The 19,756-nt window shown below is 37.6% G+C and overlaps 1 protein-coding gene across 12 annotated transcripts in view; it reads left to right on the top strand.

Annotated features, from left to right (window-relative positions):
• Positions 1-19,756, top strand: part of PCDH15 (protocadherin related 15) — a 721,430-nt gene that overhangs the window by 453,039 nt on the left and 248,635 nt on the right. For 11 of the 12 annotated variants that reach the window (XM_035329710.1, XM_035329721.1, XM_035329709.1 and 8 more), the window contains 3 exons: positions 1,176-1,336; positions 5,058-5,213; positions 17,491-17,610. In XM_035329710.1, the coding sequence (XP_035185601.1) occupies positions 1,176-1,336; positions 5,058-5,213; positions 17,491-17,610 (437 nt within the window). The remainder of the gene's footprint in view (positions 1-1,175; positions 1,337-5,057; positions 5,214-17,490; positions 17,611-19,756) is intronic. The other variant, XM_035329718.1, reaches the window with a different exon arrangement.

Below are 19,756 nucleotides of genomic sequence, written 5' to 3'. Positions count from 1 at the left end.
CTTTGCTCTAAAGTTACAGAAGCTTAGCAGTGTTTGTTACTGTCATCTCTAAAACAGTAGTTGCAAAATAAGCAGTTGAAAAACCCTTACTGTGGTGTTTTCCTCAATACCATTGTGAAATTGTAAAGAGACCAATAATTGGTTTTCCCATTTTATCCATAACAAAGCATCATTCCAACTCAGAGCCCCTCTCTGTACAGCTTAATGTATTTATAGAGTCACTGTCATTGTGAACTGAGGGTGTAAAGAAACTTTAGTCTGCTTTTAGAAACAAATCATTGGGTCTGCAAAACATGAGCTTATCTGCTAAGTATTTTTCACCAATTTAAATGTTCTACAGCTAGTGACATTCACACATTTTCTTACCTGTCAACGAATTTAAACCAAGATTATTTCTTTTAATGCTTTGTATGAAGAAAACCGGGTAGTGTTAATTCTTCAGCAAAAAGTGAAGTCTTAGGGAAGTGTTCATAGGTGCTGTGCGTGCATCTCTGAGACTCTGGAGTACGACGTTCATGGTAGTTAGTAATGCTTGACATTTGGAAAGGAAGCTGGAGTGTAGGCAAGGCTTAACTGACATGATGGCACAAGAAAAGAAAAGCACTTTATACGTGCTGAGTACATATCTGGTCCTAATTGGTTTCCCTTTTGTCTTGTTCAACATCGTTTTCTTTTTGCTACAATCTAGTCTTCTGTTGAAGAGCAATGTCTTTTATTTTTTTTTCCTTGTAGAGCTTTATGTAACTGTTTTTTGTTGCTGTTGTGTTTTTTTTTTTTTCTCTTTTTTTTTTTCCCCCCTCACCTTGTTGTGTTGTATTTTCTACGGAAAATGTATTTCCATTTTGGTTGTTACTTGATTGCATTCTTTTGAGGTAAGATGGGGGATGATTACTCAATAGAGGAAAAAAATGATAATGTTAAATAGTTATCTTTGATGGGTCTCATCCTCAACACAAGTTACTTCACGTTGTTTTTTTTCTAGTATTGTCTGAAACAGCTTCAGTGTCAGAGGCGGTTTTTCACTCAAGATAATCAGTCTTCTTAAACCGCTCAGAACATAAAATACCAGAAACCCATGTTAGAAAATTGTATTTTTAGCATTGCCGTTATTATTAAAATATATAAAAATGTCAATGAATGCATGTCTCCCTTGTGTGCCCTTTGTTTTTTTGCAGGCACTATCCTGGTTGACAATATGCTGATCAAAGGGACAGCAGGCGGCCCAGACCCCACCATTGAACTCTCCTTAAAGGACAATGTGGATTACTGGGTGATCCTTGATCCCATCAGCCAGAGGTTGTACCTAAACAGCACTGGCCGAGTTCTGGACAGGGATGTAAGTTTGGAATTTGTGGTTTGTTTCCTTTTCTCCCCACAGACTTTATTTTCTGAGTCAGTGTATACTTGAAGAGTGATCATAAACACAACAATTGCTAGAACATAATAGCAGCATCTATCTTTTGTCCCCAGATGAATATGAACAGAGTTAATTTGTTTCTTTGTAAGGACTTACTGGGAGCAAACTTGGCTATGTGCATAACAATATTATGTGGGCAAACACAATAAAAAAGGCAGAACAAATAGCTGCGTGAATTAGCAGAAATACTTATTGCACCAAATTTTTTTATTGAATTAAATGCATTTTTATGTTTTGCTGCTGTTGTCTGGGAGAAGTCCAGCTCACCTCATGTCCTGTGACACTCAAAGCCTGCTCTACCTGTGTACATTAGCTTATGAAATGTAAGAGAAAGCAAAGGAGTTGTGCATATTACAAATCAAATTTCAATTTCAATTTACTTGCAAAGCTTGACATACTCAAATGAAAATGTGCTAGTTTTTTGTTCATTTTTTAATATAAGGTAACACAAGATTTGTGTGGTATGCTTTTTCCTAGTAGCATTAAATGTTTTTAGGCAAGTTTGATTTTTTTGTAGAAAGAAAGATTATAAAAAAAAAGGAATGTTCTCATCAATGCTAATTTCATTCAAGATGAATGCTTTTTAAAAATACAGACATTGTCTCGATGTTACAACATTGCTGCAGTTCAGCAGAATCTGCAAGAAAAACTGGCTTACAAGTGACTATAAGCAACATGGAAAGTGTGATTTAAAGATCAGGAGTTCTCCTTGGCATGCATGAAAGTTTGTTTTATATTGGCTTGATTGAGTAATCTGTCTTCTCCATGTATTTTGAGATATGTTCATTAGTATCAAAAACAACGTGCAAATTTATCACCATTTCCATTTTAAATCTTTTTTTAAAAAAAAAGCTAATTGAATTCAGCTGTTCTTAATTAGCTTTATTTCACAAAGTATTTTAAAAAGTAAAACAAAGGTAATCAACACAAAACACGGCAGAACAGACCTGTGGACAAAAGACATCCCTGTGCATCAGCCAAGAGGTGGCATCGCCTCCAGTGCCCAGCAGCTGGCTGCCTTTGAGGTGGGCAGCAGTCGGAATGCTCTGTTAGCGACAGTTTGTCTAAGCTCATAAATGCTTTACATCCTTATGAATACATAGGCACTTCTTGCAGAGAATGGCACTGTAGACTCAAGTCACAAGGAAATGAATTAATTAATTGCTTAATTTACATACAGGCAATAATGTTTTTACATTAGTTTTTATGGGATTATTTCTTCATTTTTTCTCTGAGCCAGGAAGCACTTGGAAAAAAAACACAGCAACTAGTATTTACAGAAGGTGGATTCAATCCATTTTTATCCCTAGTGCTGCATAAGATTACTTATTTGTGCTTGCTTAAATTTATAAGGGTATGAAAAGAAAAAATGAGATTTAAGGTAGTAATACAGATTTGGGGTGTGAGCCCTGCTGTATCTCTCTTCTGTGGTCTCAGTCCATCTCAATTTAAGTTGCACGCCAAAAAAAATGAAAGCAACCTGTGAAACCCCAACATGCTGATCAAGTGAAAATGTGGAACTTATGCCATGAACTTGGTTAATACGTCTCTCATCTAAGAGGTGTTTCCAACATTCAGAACCAGAACTATACAACCCCCTAAATCTGAAAATCATTTGGGAGTGTTTGCAGTTCTTTGTTTCATTATTTGTTGAACAAAGAAAAGCTGCATATCTCATCTTTGAAGTGAAAACTATGTGAAACCTAGTAGTACCAATAGATTTTTTTTTATTAATTCCAACCTTAAAATGAAGTTTTTGAGTACAAAGCAGAAATTAGAGTCTGATTCACAAATGGTGCATATGTGATTACATGCAATATGGTTGGCTGCTCTTCCCATTTTTCTCTTGTGTGCCCGCCTGTCAACCCTCTGCTGATTCAGATAACCCAATCTCATTCTTTCTTTTATTACTTTTCTTGAAAGAAAATCCAATTAGAATCCATTGACTGATTTTACTGAGAATGACAATATGTTTTTCCAAATAAAATTGGATAAAAAGAAAATTCCTGACTTCCCTTCCAAAACTTCAAGTACTTAGGAAGGATGAATAGAGATCAATCAGAACTGGAGGGGAAAGAAACTGCTAAAATGTGTTAGGAAAACTTGTTGCCAGTATGATAAACAAATGGTGCCATTATGTATTTACATTTATCATGAGTAAATGTCAAAATTGACAAGTGTTTATTTGCAGATCTGATTTAAATCTAAGTGCTGACCAAGCAGAAATAAAAATAGCCTTATGCTGCGATACTTCAAGAAAAGGGAAAACCTATTTTTCACATATTCTTATGAAAAAGACCAAATGATGCTTGTAAATCATCATGGAGTTATGTATCTGCAGCTACAAACAGCTATCATTTTCTTAGGTATCCCTAACAACAGCAGATGATCTCAATTGCATTTTTATCTTATTAAAGATGGTCTGAAAAATCCATAATTCTTGCAAAGAATGCCAGCTTGCAAAATAGAGATAATAACATTCAAGTTTTAATTTGTTAGCAATTATATTTGGTATATTCCTACCTGTGTTAGAAGTAGAAGCACCTCACAGTTGGCCGCAGATTTTTACAGCAATGAGAACCCACTATTAGATAAAGGCTCACACTGTACCTAATTGCTGAGAAAGTTGAGTGCAAAGAGTTTAAGGAAGAATCAAAATTTCATGTAAGATCTCAACAACAACATAGAACCACCTTCTTTTTCCACGCCTGCTGACTCTTTAAAAACTGATTAGTGCCACAGTCTGAAGGGTAAAGAAAGCCATATGGTTCTAAAATCCATTATAGCAAAACTGGAAAAAAATCACTCAGAGAAATTGTAGCATTTAGAATGAGTGAAAGCATAATTATGCAGATATATAATTATGGTATAATTTTAAGTCTCACAATCTCAATACAAAAAGCTGTTTGTTCTCTACAGTACAGTGAATTCACAGGCATTTGTAAATTATGCTTTTGAGTTGTTTAGTCTCACGAACGCTGAGGTCAATAAATACAGAGGATTCTTCTTTTGTCCCTTCCCATGTGTGCTTGCTCTCCGCTGACTGTTAGATAATAAATCAAAATGCAGTTATTTTTATTTGAATATTATGGTGTTCAGTGGAGTAAAACCAAGACTCTGGATTGTCTATACGTAGCAGTGACCAAGTTGTTTTTAAATTACTTGATAAATGCAAGCAGTAGAATTTTTAATTTATTTCTGACTTGACCTTTCCATTCAAATATTAGCCAATCAAAGGTTAAAATGTGTGACATTCTCTAGGTGTCTTTCAATAATCGGACGATAATCAAAATGTGAGGGTTTTTTTTTTGTTCTCAAAGGAGGTGCGAAGGGCTAATCTCGCGGGGGATTTTGGATGCTGCACTTGTTGTTGCGTTAGCACAGTCAGACAGCAAAGCTCAGCCTGCGCAGTGCAGCTTTGAGAAGTGGGGGTCTACCTGGAATGCTGCCGGCACGAGTTGTAGCCAAGATGCTCTTGGAGAAGCTGTTTAAATACAGGAATGGTACAGCATCAAACATAACACCGGCTGATGGGCTACAAGTGAACCTGTGCACTATTAATATCGGTGTAGCATTTAACTCTCCTGTTACTTCAGTTCACCTTTTGACTATGTATTATAAAATATATTTTCACTTACAGCCACCACTGTCCATTCAATCCATTGTGGTGCAAGTCCAGTGCGTTAATAAAAAGGTTGGCACCGTTATCAACCATGAGGTGCGGATTGTGGTGAGAGACAGGAATGATAACTCACCTCGGTTCCAGCAGCAGCAATACTACGTGGCAGTAAATGAGGTCAGAATTTTTTTTTCTTTGTTTCTTTTTCTGTTTTGTGGGTTCATTGCTAGATGCCAACTTCAGTTCTTTCTCTTCTCATTTAAAAAAGCAATAAATGCAGTGGCTTTTAAGTCCCTTCCATTTGTGTCACTTTGGAGAAACACATCATGGCCAATATACTTAAATTTTTAGCATGAAAGCTGTTTTTCCTATTTCCTGACAATCAGGAAATTAAACATACTTTTCACCAGGATGCTTATAATGGAAGAAACTAGGATCTGAAGCTATGGCTTATTGAGTAGTAGCACTGATTTATATTAAATTACAAAATGTTTTACTTCATTATACAGCTTTATCAACAAACCTGAAAGTAACACAAATATATTAATGAAAGACAAATGTAGAGCAAATAATTCAGAAGTTTTTATTAGGAATATTGAAGCTTGGTAAAGTGCAACTTATCACTGTTTAAAATGGTGCCTGTGAATTGAAGTCTTTATCTTCTAGTGGAATAGAAATCTTTGGATTGGACTAATCCAGGTTATTTGAAGGATTTGTTCTTGTTTTTCTCGAGGTGGTACAATTTACATTACATTTTTTATTCTCATTAGAGAATGAATAATCTGCTAGTAACCAGTACAAAGGATGTGTGTTTGCAGTAAATCAGTATTTGGGGGCTTTTATAATTAGAAGTGGAGAGAGTATGTGCAAAAGTGGAAATGTCCAGAGTGAAACTAAGATGAGAATGGGAAGACAGATCTGTCTTCTCTGAGTAAAGATCACAGAATCACGTAGGTTGGAAGAGACCTCCAAGATCACCTAGCCCAACCTCTGACGTAACACTAACAAGTCCTCCACTAAACCAGATCCCTAAGCTCTACATCTAAACGTCTTTTCAAGACCTCCAGGGATGGGGACTCAGCCACTTCCCTGAGCAGCCTATTGCGGTGCCTAACAACCCTTTCAGTAAAGAAGTTCTTCCTAATATCCAACCTAAACCTCCCCTGGCGCAACTTCAGCCCATTCCCCCTCGTCCTGTCACCAGGCACGTGGGAGAACAGACCCACCCCCACCTCACTACAGCCTCCTTTCAGGTACCTGTGGAATGCGATAAGGTTGCCCCTGACCCTCCTCTTCTCCAGGCTGAACAGTCCCAGCTCCCTCAGTCGCTCCTCGTAAGACTTGTTCTCCAACCCCCTCACCAGCTTTGTTGCCCTGAAGATGGGAAGAATTACCATAAATCTGTTAAATACCAGAGCACTCATTTATTTATTTATTTTTGTGCAAGAGCACAAATGGTTTGATGTTGTTGGGTTTTAGTAGTGTTGTTGTTTCATTTTTTTTTCCCTAGTTTTGTGTTTGAGCGATGCAGCTTCCCAATGTGTAAGCAGTGTGTTCTGTTAGGATGAGTTTCTGCTTTAAGTGACCAAGCATGCAGGCAAGTGATGCAGGAGTGGGAAAGAGTTAAGACCAAAATATAAAGATAAGAAATGAAGGAAAACCCCACATTATTTTTGAGTAGAGACCTAAAAATGAGATAAGATTATACAGGTGTATATCTATTATTATGTATAATAGGTGTATATCTATTATTATGTATATATAACTTTTGGTCTCTGTATATACAGTACCTGTATATATATACCTGTTGGTCTCTTTGCTGGTGATGATGTGGGGAATATTAAGTGAATGTCTGGCTGAGTTTGTACTAGAGCCCTGCTGCCCTCCAGCACTGTAACGCAGTACCTCTGTGTGTAAAGGACCAGCTCCTTCTTAGGGTTGCCAAGAAAAGATTTTCAGCTCTGGACACCAATTGCTACATCTGGTAACTTAAATAAATAAATTTATGAACATTTTCTGGCTTGTGCATGAAGTCCCTTTTCTCCAAATTTAATTTCAGAAGATATATATATATATATTTTACAGGAATATTATTTTTGAAGGCTGTTACACTGTGAAAACGAAATATGCCATTTCACCATACTATTTTAGGGGACATAAATCGTGTTTTTTTGGGGGAGAAAAACTGCTGAGATTTCTTTTGCCTACATGTTGGGCTTATCAAACAAGTTTGGTTTTATCTAAGAATTATCTAAAGAATTTAGCTTGTGAAAAGAGTATTTTGTTTAAATATAACTAATCTTGATTAGCTTACGTCAAAACTAACAGCAATTAAGCGTGTGTATTTTTTAACTATGAAGCTTTGCTCATATGGAGATAACAAAAAATGAAAGAGTGTTGAATCTCTCATTTCAGGCAGCTCCAACAGTTTGTGACTCTGATATTGAAACATTTTTGAGGTATTATTGCTTCTAGCCAGGTACGAAGGGAATACAGAAAGGAAAACATAATGCCTCTATATGAGCATGTAGCTGTCCTTCACTGTTTGATCTTCATTTATATATCATTTAAGCACCTTTTAAATTGTCAGGATCTCCCTCCAGACGAGTTTCAGCAGTCCCTCCACCTGTATTTCTTACCACCACAGCTGGGGGGAGGGTCACAAAAAAACTGTATGAGTACTTGTCAAGTCCTCCTTAGGCTTACAAATTGCTTTTGAGTTGGCTGTGATGCAGGTAATCAGTTCCAAGATGTGCACAAATGTGTATCTGTATTCAGATATACTGCCTGAATGCAGATAGTATATCAGCGCTGTAACACCAAGGAGGTAAGGATTTTCCATAATTAGAAAAGAAGTCTAAAAGGCAGAGAGAAAAATGTACCATTTAAAATAACTGATATTAAGAAATTTAGCAATGTTTCAAATATCTGTGACTATTTATTTAAATTACCATTGGGTAAAATGCAATCTTGCTCTTTCCACCAGCTGCAGTCCTGTTTTAATTAGCTTCTTTGTTTCATTTCATTGCTGTTATGCTTATAGCTCCTGACATGGCACCCCTGTGCCCTTCAGTAGTACCCAGTGGGTTAATGCTCTCATTAATTAACAACAACAACAACAAAATCACAAAGCATCTCAGACTTTCTCAAAGGTTTTAGTGAATGATTACAGTTTTAATGATCGTTTATTTTGCTAGTAATTGGCACTGCTCCTAGTGAATTTTAACTAGAGGGAAGCACTGAAAGGGGGTTTAGCAGTTTTTGTTTTTGCATTGTTGATATTTTTCTGGGTTTAGTTTACTAGTAAACTAAAAAGTATGGAAATTTCTCTTAAATGCGTAATGTAAACCAAATCAAAGGACAATTAGATTTACAGCTACCATACACGTGAGCATCAAAAACGCCTGTTTTTTCTAGCAAGAACCTGGTCCGTATCCAATTGAGGACTTGTTCAGGTGCTTTGCATGGCTTATCAAAGGGGGTTTTCTCCTGCCAGCTGCCCTGGCTCTGGCTGTCCACATGGGCTGAAGAGCACATGCACTGTGGCTTTATAATGATATTACCATCACCGCTGCTTGTATGAAAACATCAGGTAGACATTCTACGTGTGCTGTTTAATCCATTTGTGCATACGCAGTTAGCATTGGATTTATGACTGCTGTGCTAGCCAGCTTGTCAGTATGTGCTTTGTAGGCGGAATGCCTCCAAGAAGCATCAGGCTTGCTGCGTACACCTCCGTCTGTAAGGAAAGCCAGGCCAAAATTTTAGCTTTGGAGTTACTCTGTAACGTTTTTAGGGAGTAAAGTCTATGGCAAAGATTTTTCAAAGTACTTAAATATCTTTATACTTATTGGTAACTGTAATGCAAGACATCACTCTAACTAGATTCTACTTATTGGATGATTATTATTTTTTTAGTATCAGAAATGTCAAAAGGTAAATCATATTTCGGAGAAACAGTGCTTCTTATGTCAAATGTTCTTTATTTGAAGTGCCCACAACATATTAAAATTAATGTATATAAGAAATTGAGGGCTTTTTTAATGCCAACATAAATCCCAGTTTCACACGTCTTTTCATAAAGACATGGATTAAAATTAAGCTCATACCTTTACAGAAAGCTTAAATGGAGTTGGGCTTGGTAGAGTAGTGCCTGTCTTGGTTTATACCAAATTATCTCAGTTTTTTATACTTGATTGATTAGAAAAAGAGGAGCAAGTTAGACAAAAAGCTCCCCTGGCCCAGTGCATTTTCTCTGTCAGTGGCCCTTACAGATCCTCAAGGAAGAGTGTAAGGACTGGGAAACGTGCAGAGAGGTAGAGCTCTGCCGAGCCCCAGCCACTTGTAGCTGTAAAAACTGGTAGACCAAAGGCACTGTAAGGAATGGCTCTTGGCCAGTTTTTCCTTTCTCAGTGTCTTTTGAACACAATCTTAAAATTCTTTCTGCAAGAAGCATCAACTAATTCATATCAAAATTTTGCTTCCTGTCAGGCATCTTAGTTAGGAGTTGCATAGGTGTCAATTCAGAAATGCCATGGTAGCATTTAGTTGATTTTCAAAGCCATCATTCAGTTGAGGGGTAGAGAATTTTGTCATTAATACCTATTTTCTGATACCTCAGTATTTAAGTGGTAATACTCTCTTAAGTCTTCCTTCTACTTACAAATTCGTCCCAAAGTGGATAAACATGAAAAGAGTAAAATTGCATGCCTACAGAAAACTTCAAAATACTTCTAAATATGTGCACTTATTAATTCCATAACTATGTGATCAGTCTTATTTTAATAATAATAATAATAAAAATCCTTTCCTTCCCTTATCAAGGTGTTTATTTATAGACTTTTTTGTCATACCATATCTATCTATCTATATATGCCTTAACATATGGCACTGAGATGAGAAATGCCGTATTTTCTCTTTTATTCAGAAATTTTCATTAGGATCCTGAAAATCCTGAGAAATCTCTGTCATAGTGCCTGTATAATTTGGGCCTGTTTTGCATGTTGTCAAATGATTGTTAGGGAATTGTTTTTTTTCTGTCGTTCACACAAATTCTTGTATACAAGACCCTTGGGCAAGGTGATCCAGGATTAAAATGCGTAGAGTAATTGTTTCCTTCCATGTGCGGTTTTAAAACTCATCTTTTGCATCTAAGTGTGAAAATGAACATTACATGTTTATTGAGAAAATATCTTTTTCAGGATGATCTTAATTATTGTACTGGAAGTATGTAGCTGCTCTATGATTGCTCTTGTGTTCTTGTTAAGGTTTATGGAGCCTGTAATGTTTGCTTGACTTGATGGGTTAGCTTTGAGTAGCAGTGCTGGTGTTCCCAATTAAGTTACAATTAAATTGGTTTTAAAGTTCAGCTTCCTTAAAGAATAAAATAGAGTATCTCCTTCTCTAAAATAACTATATGCTTTTTGAAAAAAAATATTATCTAAACATTTATAAATGAACTAGCTAAGTAGTTTGAGGCAGTTAACAAAGAGAAAAAAATACCTTGCATTTTAAAGGCAAGCAAAGGAATAACCTTACATGTATTTGTGTGCATATATATATTCAGGTACACTTAACGTTTATTTGAGTATGTATATACGTATATTTATATATATATATCCACATATGAAATTATCTGTTCTCTCTGGTCCAAATAGTCATTTTAGGGATCTAACGTAGACACAGAAGATCCATCTGCCTACAAAGAAGTGGCATTTTGTGCATCAGCTATAGTAAAAAAAACAACCAACCAAACAAAAACATGGTAATTAAGCTATTGACTATTTATAATTGTCTGGGTTATGAGACAGAATTGGGAAATAATTCAGATATGCCCTTAGCAGTGCTGATATTAGAAATATTCTACAGGCTTATTTCCTTTGCTTTCATATATATGTACATGAAAATGTCACATCATTATTTAAGGAGGAAAAAAAATGACAAAATGACTTTAGCCCTGGGGTTACATTCAACCATGTGTATTAGTGACCCAGAGATATCTGCTATTACAGTATATCTAAACCAAGTTTTGGAAATCTAGAAAGCTTATGGTTAGAAATTGAAAAGAATTTCATAGCTCTACTATCACAGCATGGACAAATGTATTAGTATGATCACAGGGGTTTTAAAAATGTGAAGCCTTGGATGGGGACTGGACACTAAAATCTTGTACAGGCACAGATGCGGTTGGCTGTGTTCTGTGTTAAACACAACTTATCCTTACAAATTGTATATCATGTAACTACAGCTCTAATTCTTCATTGCCTGAGTTTCAGAAGACTTTTTTTATTATTATTACTAATTTTTCATGTGGGTCTTACTCAAGTGTTTCAAATATTTTGGTAATCTCAGTGGCATTTAGTAACTGTTTTTGTTCAGAAAAGTTATTGGAGCTATTTCAGTAATATCTGAATTCAGTGTTACTGAATTACTGAGTGTGACTGAGTGCATACATACCCTTATAGCCGATAAGAATTTGTCCCTTGTAAACCATTATTTTAGGGTTAATATTATTTTTTCCTTCTGTTGGCAGAGAGAGGAAGTCTTTGCAAAATAAGAATGTTTCTTGAACTTCAGCTGTCTTACAACTTTGACTTTTTGCTGTTGAGAGTTATAACTTATGCTGAATTTTCATTGCTTCTGGTGTAATTATTCATATCTTTTTCCTTATGGTATTGAAATAATCTCTGCAGGTAGACATCATCAAAACAATATTAGCTCAGAATGATTAACTGTAATTATTCCTTTGCTCTGCTGTTTAGGGCCACTGTGAAAAATTATTCATTTTTAACTTTGTAAATAGGCAATAATAGGAAAATTTATTTTCAGAATGTTTTATGGAAGTATTGAATGTTCCTGTCTGCATGTAGATTTCTAAGAGACATAAATCACGTTGAAGGAAATTTCTAAGCATTAAAGTTGTTGACTGTGGAAGAGTAAGATTTATTATATGCATTTCCTCCCTATTTGTATAATTACATTCTTTTGAAATCTTACTCGTTTTCTGTCATCACCACTTGGTTCTTTTTCACCACAATGAATTCCCACAGAAATGATAAGACTGTCGCTAATGCTGATACCTGTTTTCTTTATGGTTCCCAGTAGTCCATCTTGCATAAAATAAGAAACTCACAGTGGTCGACTGTTGGTTTCCTGTGTATCTTCAGTCCCTTTCTGTAGGAGATACTAAATTTTAATAATGAGAAAAAATTTCTCACCGAGCTATTCTGTTAGGTAGGGATGTCTAATGGAAGTGGGACAAGTGGGGCTCTAGGGACGCTTTTTGGAGTCATTTTTGGACCCTGCACCAGTCCAAAAAGGAGAAGCAAACTGAAGGAGCCAGGAACCCCATGTAAGACATATTTCTTCCTCCCCAGTCTCTTAGAGTTGGTGTTGGGTTTTTCCAACCCATCTGTTAGGCAGGCATTGGAACAGGTTGCCCAGGGAAGTGGTGGAGTCACCATCCCTGCGGGTGTTTAAAGAAAGATGGGACATGGTGCTCAGGGACATGGTTTAGTGGGTGGCATTAATAGTAGGGGGATGGATGGACCAGATGATCTTGGAGGTCTTTTGCAACCTTAATGATTCTATGATTCTATGTTGTTTTTAACCTGTGAAGAAATTCCCTTTGCCAAAGGAAGCCTGGGATTCCAGCACAAACTTTGACTAGTGACTGAAAGTTAGATCTGTCTGTATTTTATATAAATATAATCTCAATTTTGCCATTTCAGCATAGGAACGAACTTCCTTCCATGTTGAAGATGTAGTCTTGGTTGCTTCCTCTTGCATGCTTTCTCTGGCAGAGCCAGTGGTGGGATTCACTCCTTGGTTAGATCAGCAGCTGAATCATTTAATTTGGATGTGGGACAGATTCATGTATACAGAATTACAGATCTGTTAAAGTTGAGAAATTTGCAGTGTACCATTTAATTTCCTGTGGTTTCACTATTGTAATTCATTACTGTTGTTTTTGGCAGATGCAGTCTTTACTAAAGAAAGTAGCTAATTGAATTCAATTATTCATTGAAGCTAATGCAAACTTTGTTTACACTAATAGAGGTGTCCTTGGTAATATTTTCATTCTGGAAGGAAGTTTTTGCTAAAATAATGGAGAAACAGGGTTTCTATGCCTAGGTTCTTCCTACGCCTAGGTTTCAGTGTTTTCAGCTTTTGTATGTGTGTTTTAAACACCTCCGTAATATTCATTAAAAAAATACACCTTTCCTTCCCATGTTATCTGTCTTTATCCACAGGGATGCTCTTTGTAAATGGCTGTTTACATAAATAATCCTTCTTTAAACAAGAACAGTGGGATAACTCTTGTTGATAAAGAACGGTCATCAATAAAGTCACAGTTTATAAGATGAACTGAGTTCTCAGTTGTGCCCTCTGTGGCCCAAGGCAGAAAATAATGTAGAACAAGTTTGTAGTTTGCTCCCAATTCAGGACAAGATCAGTAGTTCATATGCTAAGCTGGACTCTAGTAGAAGAAAGCTGGTGGTAGGAGGGAATTTTATATGAAGGATATCTAAGATCTTCCTGTATATGAGCTATGTATTGATTGTTATACAGTAAAGCATGAAATAATTACCGATTCATTGCCATTTGATGTCCAAAATGCATTTATTTATTTGTTAAATATTCATCTTGCTTGAGAATTGCAGGGAAGATTTCTTGATAGCTTTCCTGGTGAGGTATGTATGCACTGTAGAGTACGTTGTTATGAAAACTTCTGTCACCTCATCAGATTTCTTTTATTTTGCTCTGCCCTAGGAGGCTTCTTACACTAGTTCATATTTGGGTTTGGATTTCATATATCCTTTTCCAACAGTGTTGAATGTCTTTTTTAGCAATATGGTATTACCCAGTGGCTTTCTGCTTTTTGATACAGCACATTAGGAGCATTAAATTTTAGTATTTATTTTGTAGTCTTATTTGTTGAGCTTCTTACTAAGATAATGATGGGTTCAAATAAACATTTCTCAAGTGTATGACTTAGAATCATAGAATATCCCGAGTTGGAAGGGACCCATAAACATCATCGAGTCCAACTCCTGGCTCCACACAGGTCTACCCAAAAATTCAGACCATGTGACTAAGAGCACAGTCCAAATGCTTCTTAAACTCCAGCAGGCCTGGTGCCGTGACTACGTCCCTGGGGAGCCTGGTCCAGTGTGTGACAACCCTCTCGGTGAAGAACCTCTTCCTGATATCCAGCCTGAACCTCCCTACTGCAGCTTGACGCCATTCCCACAGGTCCTGCCACTGGTCACTAAAGAGAACAGATTGACATCTTCTCCTATGCTCCCCCTTGTGAGGAAGCTGTAGACCACGATGAGGTCTCCCCTCAGCCTCCTCTTTTCCAGGCTGAAAAGGCCAAGTGACCTCAGCCACTCCTCATCCCTCACCATCTTTGTAGCCCTTCTCTGGACACTCTCTAATAATTTCAGGTTCTTTTTGTACTGTGGTGCCCAGAACTGCACACAGTGCTTGAGGTAAGGCCGCACCAGAGCAGAGCGGGACAATCACTTCCCTTGTCTGACTAGCGATGCCGTGCTTGATGCACCTCAGGACGCTGTTGGCCCTACTGGCTGCCAGGGCACACTGCCGGCTCATATTCAGCTTGCTATCAACGGATAAAGAGCAGGTGAAGACAGATAAAGAGCAGGTAACTCAGCTGTCTATGCTATCATCTGGATGGCTACCATGTGGGCTGTTTATATTAGGTTAAAAAAAAAAAAAAAAAAAAAAGTTTAATTCAGATTGTTCTGTGGCTCTGCACCATCCCTCCTTCCTGGTCAAAATATAGTGATGGCAGGTCTGTCAGAAAACCCTCAGAAGTGTGGGTGAAAGCAATGCTGCTGGTGGAAAATTATCACGATGGGAGTTCTTAGTGTAAGAATACTCTGTAGCTTTGAAGGCAGAGTGCCTCTCTCAAATGATTACATATGGAGTTTGAGATGTTTAGGAATGATCTCATCTGAATTTTTGCAGAGGCTGCACTAATCTCTGATGTGAGATCTAGGGCAGCCTGTAAAGCTGGGTTAGTGATACTTTTTTCCTGTTTTTCAGGAATAGTGAGTGATGTTTTTTTTTTAGTCTCATTTCTAATATAATCTGTATTGCATAAAAGATAATGTAGATAAACTAGAAATCTGCATATCAGGTTCACGAAGGTCTGTACATCCGCAGTCAGTTACTTTGGATGCAACACACTAAATCCAAGACTTTATCTTTTGACTTTTACTGGAAGAGCATGCAATTGTAATTCTGGTGTATACTGCTATTTCATTTTTACAACTGTCTCCTTTGTTATCACTTAATGATGTGGTTTACAGCACTAGAGCCTTTTTATGTTAGCCATCAGTTATCTGCACCCTGTCAGGAGCTGGATACTGCCTCTCTGGGTGAAGCAGAGCAAGCCGTCCTGAGCAGAGCTGCTGGCAGAGCTCAGCGGGAGCCAGGCCCGCAGCCCCCTCTGGAAAGCAGCACACTCCTCACCGTATCCCTCAGCTATGAGCACTCATGTGGGGCCAGCCGCTCCTCAGCACCCCGGCACCGTGCAGAGTCCGGTTATGGTGCCCTCGCCATCAGGGTAGCCAGGCTGGAGCTCTGCCCTCAGCTGGGCACTGAAGCACAGCGTCCAGCTAGCGGAGTCCTACAGCCGCCATGGTAGGCGGCCATGCTCCTGGGCTTCCCCCACCACAACGTGGCTGCTCAGACGTGCGTTCAGAAGGGATTATTTTATGGAGAGCTGTCATTTGTTTGCAACTGGCAGCTTCTTTCTTCTCCTGAGGGCATGCTGGTGGTACAGGTGTGGAGCAGGGGCATGGCTGCCAATGACCGTAGCCAACCTGGGCGAGCAGCTGGCAAGCACGTCGCACCGTGCACACCATGCCCCTGCCAGCCTGCTGCGATGGTCTTGTCTTCAGAGCCGCTCCTGTGTTTTGTCTGGGAGCACTGAAGCTTTTTCTGACAGAAGCATGGGGGATTTGCATCCTAGAATTGTTAAGGTTGGAAAAGGCCTTCAAGATCATCTGTCCATCCCCCTACTACCACTGTCACCCACTAAACCATGTCACTAAGCACCATGTCCAACCTTTCCTTAAACACCCTCAGGGATGGGGAACGTGTTGCTTGCTCTTTTTTTTTTTTTTTTTTTTAATCTATCTGAATCTATTTTAATTGGTAATTTAGATGAATTTTCCCCAAGTTGCATCTGCTTTCCTTGTGATGGTAGCTGGTAAAGTGACGTCCCTGTGTTTGCCGTAACCCAGGAGCCTGTTCATCCTCTCTTCCTTCTGCCCTTTTTGGAGGGATGAGAGGGCTGGAGGCAGGCTGAGGCCAACCCACCTCTACTTGTGGGAGGGTGAAAACACGCATATATTGCCCAGCGCAGTTTTCGGGTTGCTTTGTTCTTTTATCCCTTTAGCAAAACATAAAAAGCCCTTTCTCCCCTGCACGCATGCTGTAGCATTTACCACTACGGTACCCTTTTTAGTTGAGGGGACACAGCTCTGGTGTTACGCTGTCAGCCAACAGATGTCTGAATGACCCTTTTACCTTCTCTTAAAACTTAAAATTCTTTATACCCCATAGGTTTAATTATGAAATTTGTAGGGAGGAAAGGGGTCAGTGAGTCTGCGAAGGAATTCGGGGACCAAAAATGTCTCGTACTAAGAGAGCAGCAGCAGGAGGCATTGCTATGAGGAGTGTTTGTGTTGAATCCGGAGCTCTTTGTTCACTTGGTTTTCAGGGTTATTACTTGCAAAGTTCTCTGAATATTAAAATTCAGAAATGATGACTCCTAAAATGTCAGTTGGATTTCTGTCCTTAATCTCAATTGGTCTTGATTTCACGCAGTTCATCTGTCTGAGGATAGTTATAAATTGATTAATTTTCAGAATATAATTTTGTGAGTATTCAGTTGCTGCCAACAAAGGATTGGAGAAACAACATGTTTCTCACCTGTATTTAAAGCCATAAAGCTCTCTCTGTGTGTAATGTTCATTTGGTGCTACTCACATTCTTACGAAGTCACTGCTGAGGAAGTTCTATTTACCTTTGCAGGTCATTTTCCTTCTTTAGTCTGAAAAAAAAATAGTTTTTAGTTATTGTTATCTATTTATATTTTTTTATTAATATTTTTTCATCTTTTTTAAAATACACATGGGCTGCTGACCTGACACAGATGATCTTTTAAATTAAAAATTGAAATTTGTTTCACTCTGTGTGACCCTTGGCATCAGTTAATGTAGTTTCTGAGTACGTTGTGTCTAAATATTTGCACACTCATGAATTTCCAGGCAGGGTAAAGAGGAGGAGGAGAGAATGTCGGCCTTGTTTTACAGACTGGAGCAATGGGGAAAAAAAAAATGCCCTTGATAATGAATCTTCTATTGTTTCTTTTATGTTTTGGGTTTTAATATGCATTTGCCTTTCCCTGTTCTTGCAGTTAACTCCAGTTGGAACAACCATCTTTACAGGGTTTTCTGGAAACAACGGCGCAACTGACATTGATGATGGTCCAAACGGCCAGATAGAATATGTCATCCAGTACAATCCTAATGATAAGGTATGTGCCCTGTACTTTTTTTTCCTTCATTCAAATATAAATATATATTTGTGGTGTATATATATATGAACTTGGAAACAATAAATGAACCAGAGGTTGCTATGGGACATCATAAAGAAACTCTAAACTTGAACACTTACTTCCTGTCATAGCTTATCCTTTCTGCCAATGGCCATTGCTTGCCCCATAAACACAGCTGTATTTCCTTTTCTTTCATTGCCACACTATTATCAGCATAGTTCTTAACCATCAGTCAGTAATCCCTTCTTTTCTGGTGTTGTTCACACACTTACTCTTTTTTTTGGCATGCTTTTTCAGTGTGTGATAGGTAATTATATTTATTCCTGTACATTTGCACCTAATGGATTCGTTGCCAAGAAATATTCATAGGCATAGCCAAGCTGCTCTCAACAGAGACATTCCAACTATAGCAAATAATAAATCATAAATATTATTATTTATTCCATTTATACCTTAAAAACAAAAACAACAAAACCAAACACTTTTTTAAAAGATACTACTATTGTTTTATTTTAATAATATATAGCCCGGCGTATTATCTGTTCAAGCACATCATTTAGAGACAAAAAGCATAAAGAACTAAAATAAATGCTTTTTAGGTTCAGATTTGTGAATTTCTCCATTACTAGGTGTTTTTGCACAGGGGTGATTTGTGTGAAGTGTCCATATGCATTTTCTTGGCAAATTCAAATTATTTTAGCAATCGTTTTTTGTAAATCAAGGTATTTTTTGCCACGGGCTAAGAGCGCCATTACTGTGGATCAGGTGGTGTGATAGTTTAAGTATGCTAACCTGAAAATAAATTAATCCCAAGACTAATATAGATGTTAAAGGAAAACAGTATATAGCATATAGATTTAGTAACCTCATTCAAATTCTCTACTGTTACTTCAGGGTAATTTAAATAGAAATGATTTTCTAGGAATACAGCAATCTGATAGTCACTCTGAATTAGAAGTGTAGGCATACAGGTTATGATTTAATTTGCTTATGATTTAAGCTATATAACTCATAAATGCTTCTGTCCTATCCACTTAAGTCAACAAGAGTTTAAAGAGCTGCTGAATTACTTAGTGCTTTTATTTATTTATTTATATATGTATTTTTCCCCTATTCTTTTTTTTCTTAGCTTATAATACCTAACAAGAACAGTTCAAATAATTTCCTCTTTTTCAATAAAAATCTTCGTACCCTCAAAACAAACCAAACTCCAAACCCTTAATTAATTACAGAATTCTTTTGAAATATATTGTACCACAGTGAAATAAGAAGAGCTGTTTAGTGTTTAATTTACTGTTATGTCACAGCATTATACTGCTGAAAGGCACACTGGGAAATCATTCTAAAGCATCTCCCACAACTACAGTGGCCTCAAGCCCAGCAGAGAGAGTTCAGTTAACCACTAACGAAGGGCATTATAGCATGCCCAAGTGGTTTGATCGTGTTTCACCAGAAAACGAGTTAAAAAGTTTTTTTTTTTTTTTTCTTGTTTACCTAGCAAAACTTAATTGATCTTGTTCTCCCACTCACTGTGGGGAATTGCGAGAGACTTCCCTGTCTGGGACAACTTCTTCAGAGTAGTTAGTTACTTGGTCACTTCTTTGTCCTACTGCTGTTGTATTCCAGGTTAAATAAATTGCTTCCTTCCTCAGTAGGTAACCATCATGCATGTAATATTGCTTTTAGCTAGCAACGTGTTTTAAGTTTGTGCTTGACAGAGGTGATTTGGAAGCTGTTTCACTGCAGCTATTATCTTTCCAGAAATGTAGCAAACTTTTTTCCTTAACCTGGGATACAGTTTCTACCCTTGAAAATGATGAGTACAGCTTATTGAGAAATCCTTCTACTTCTAGGATCCTCCCATGTGATCCTTCACATGTTGAAGATGCCCCACAATGTTGTGTGGCACCAATGACTTATTCTGCTGCCTTAGAAAAAGCTAAGAGTGCTGATGAGTTTTATTAGAGACCAATTCAACATTAAAAGACAAAACAAAGCACAGCAAAAACTACAGATGTTACTTGGGGATTCAATTTAGCTTAAATATTTTGTTGTTCTCTGGATTCCCAGTACCCTGTGCTGGTGGAAGGGGATGGGGAGCAGGATGTGGCCCTCACCATCCACG

The sequence above is a fragment of the Oxyura jamaicensis genome, chromosome 6 (genome assembly GCF_011077185.1).
Source record: "Oxyura jamaicensis isolate SHBP4307 breed ruddy duck chromosome 6, BPBGC_Ojam_1.0, whole genome shotgun sequence".
In the NCBI taxonomy this organism is placed as follows: Eukaryota; Metazoa; Chordata; class Aves; order Anseriformes; family Anatidae; genus Oxyura; species Oxyura jamaicensis.
The sequence above is the reverse complement of the archived record's forward strand: the minus strand, read 5'-3'. Positions and strand labels throughout refer to the sequence as shown.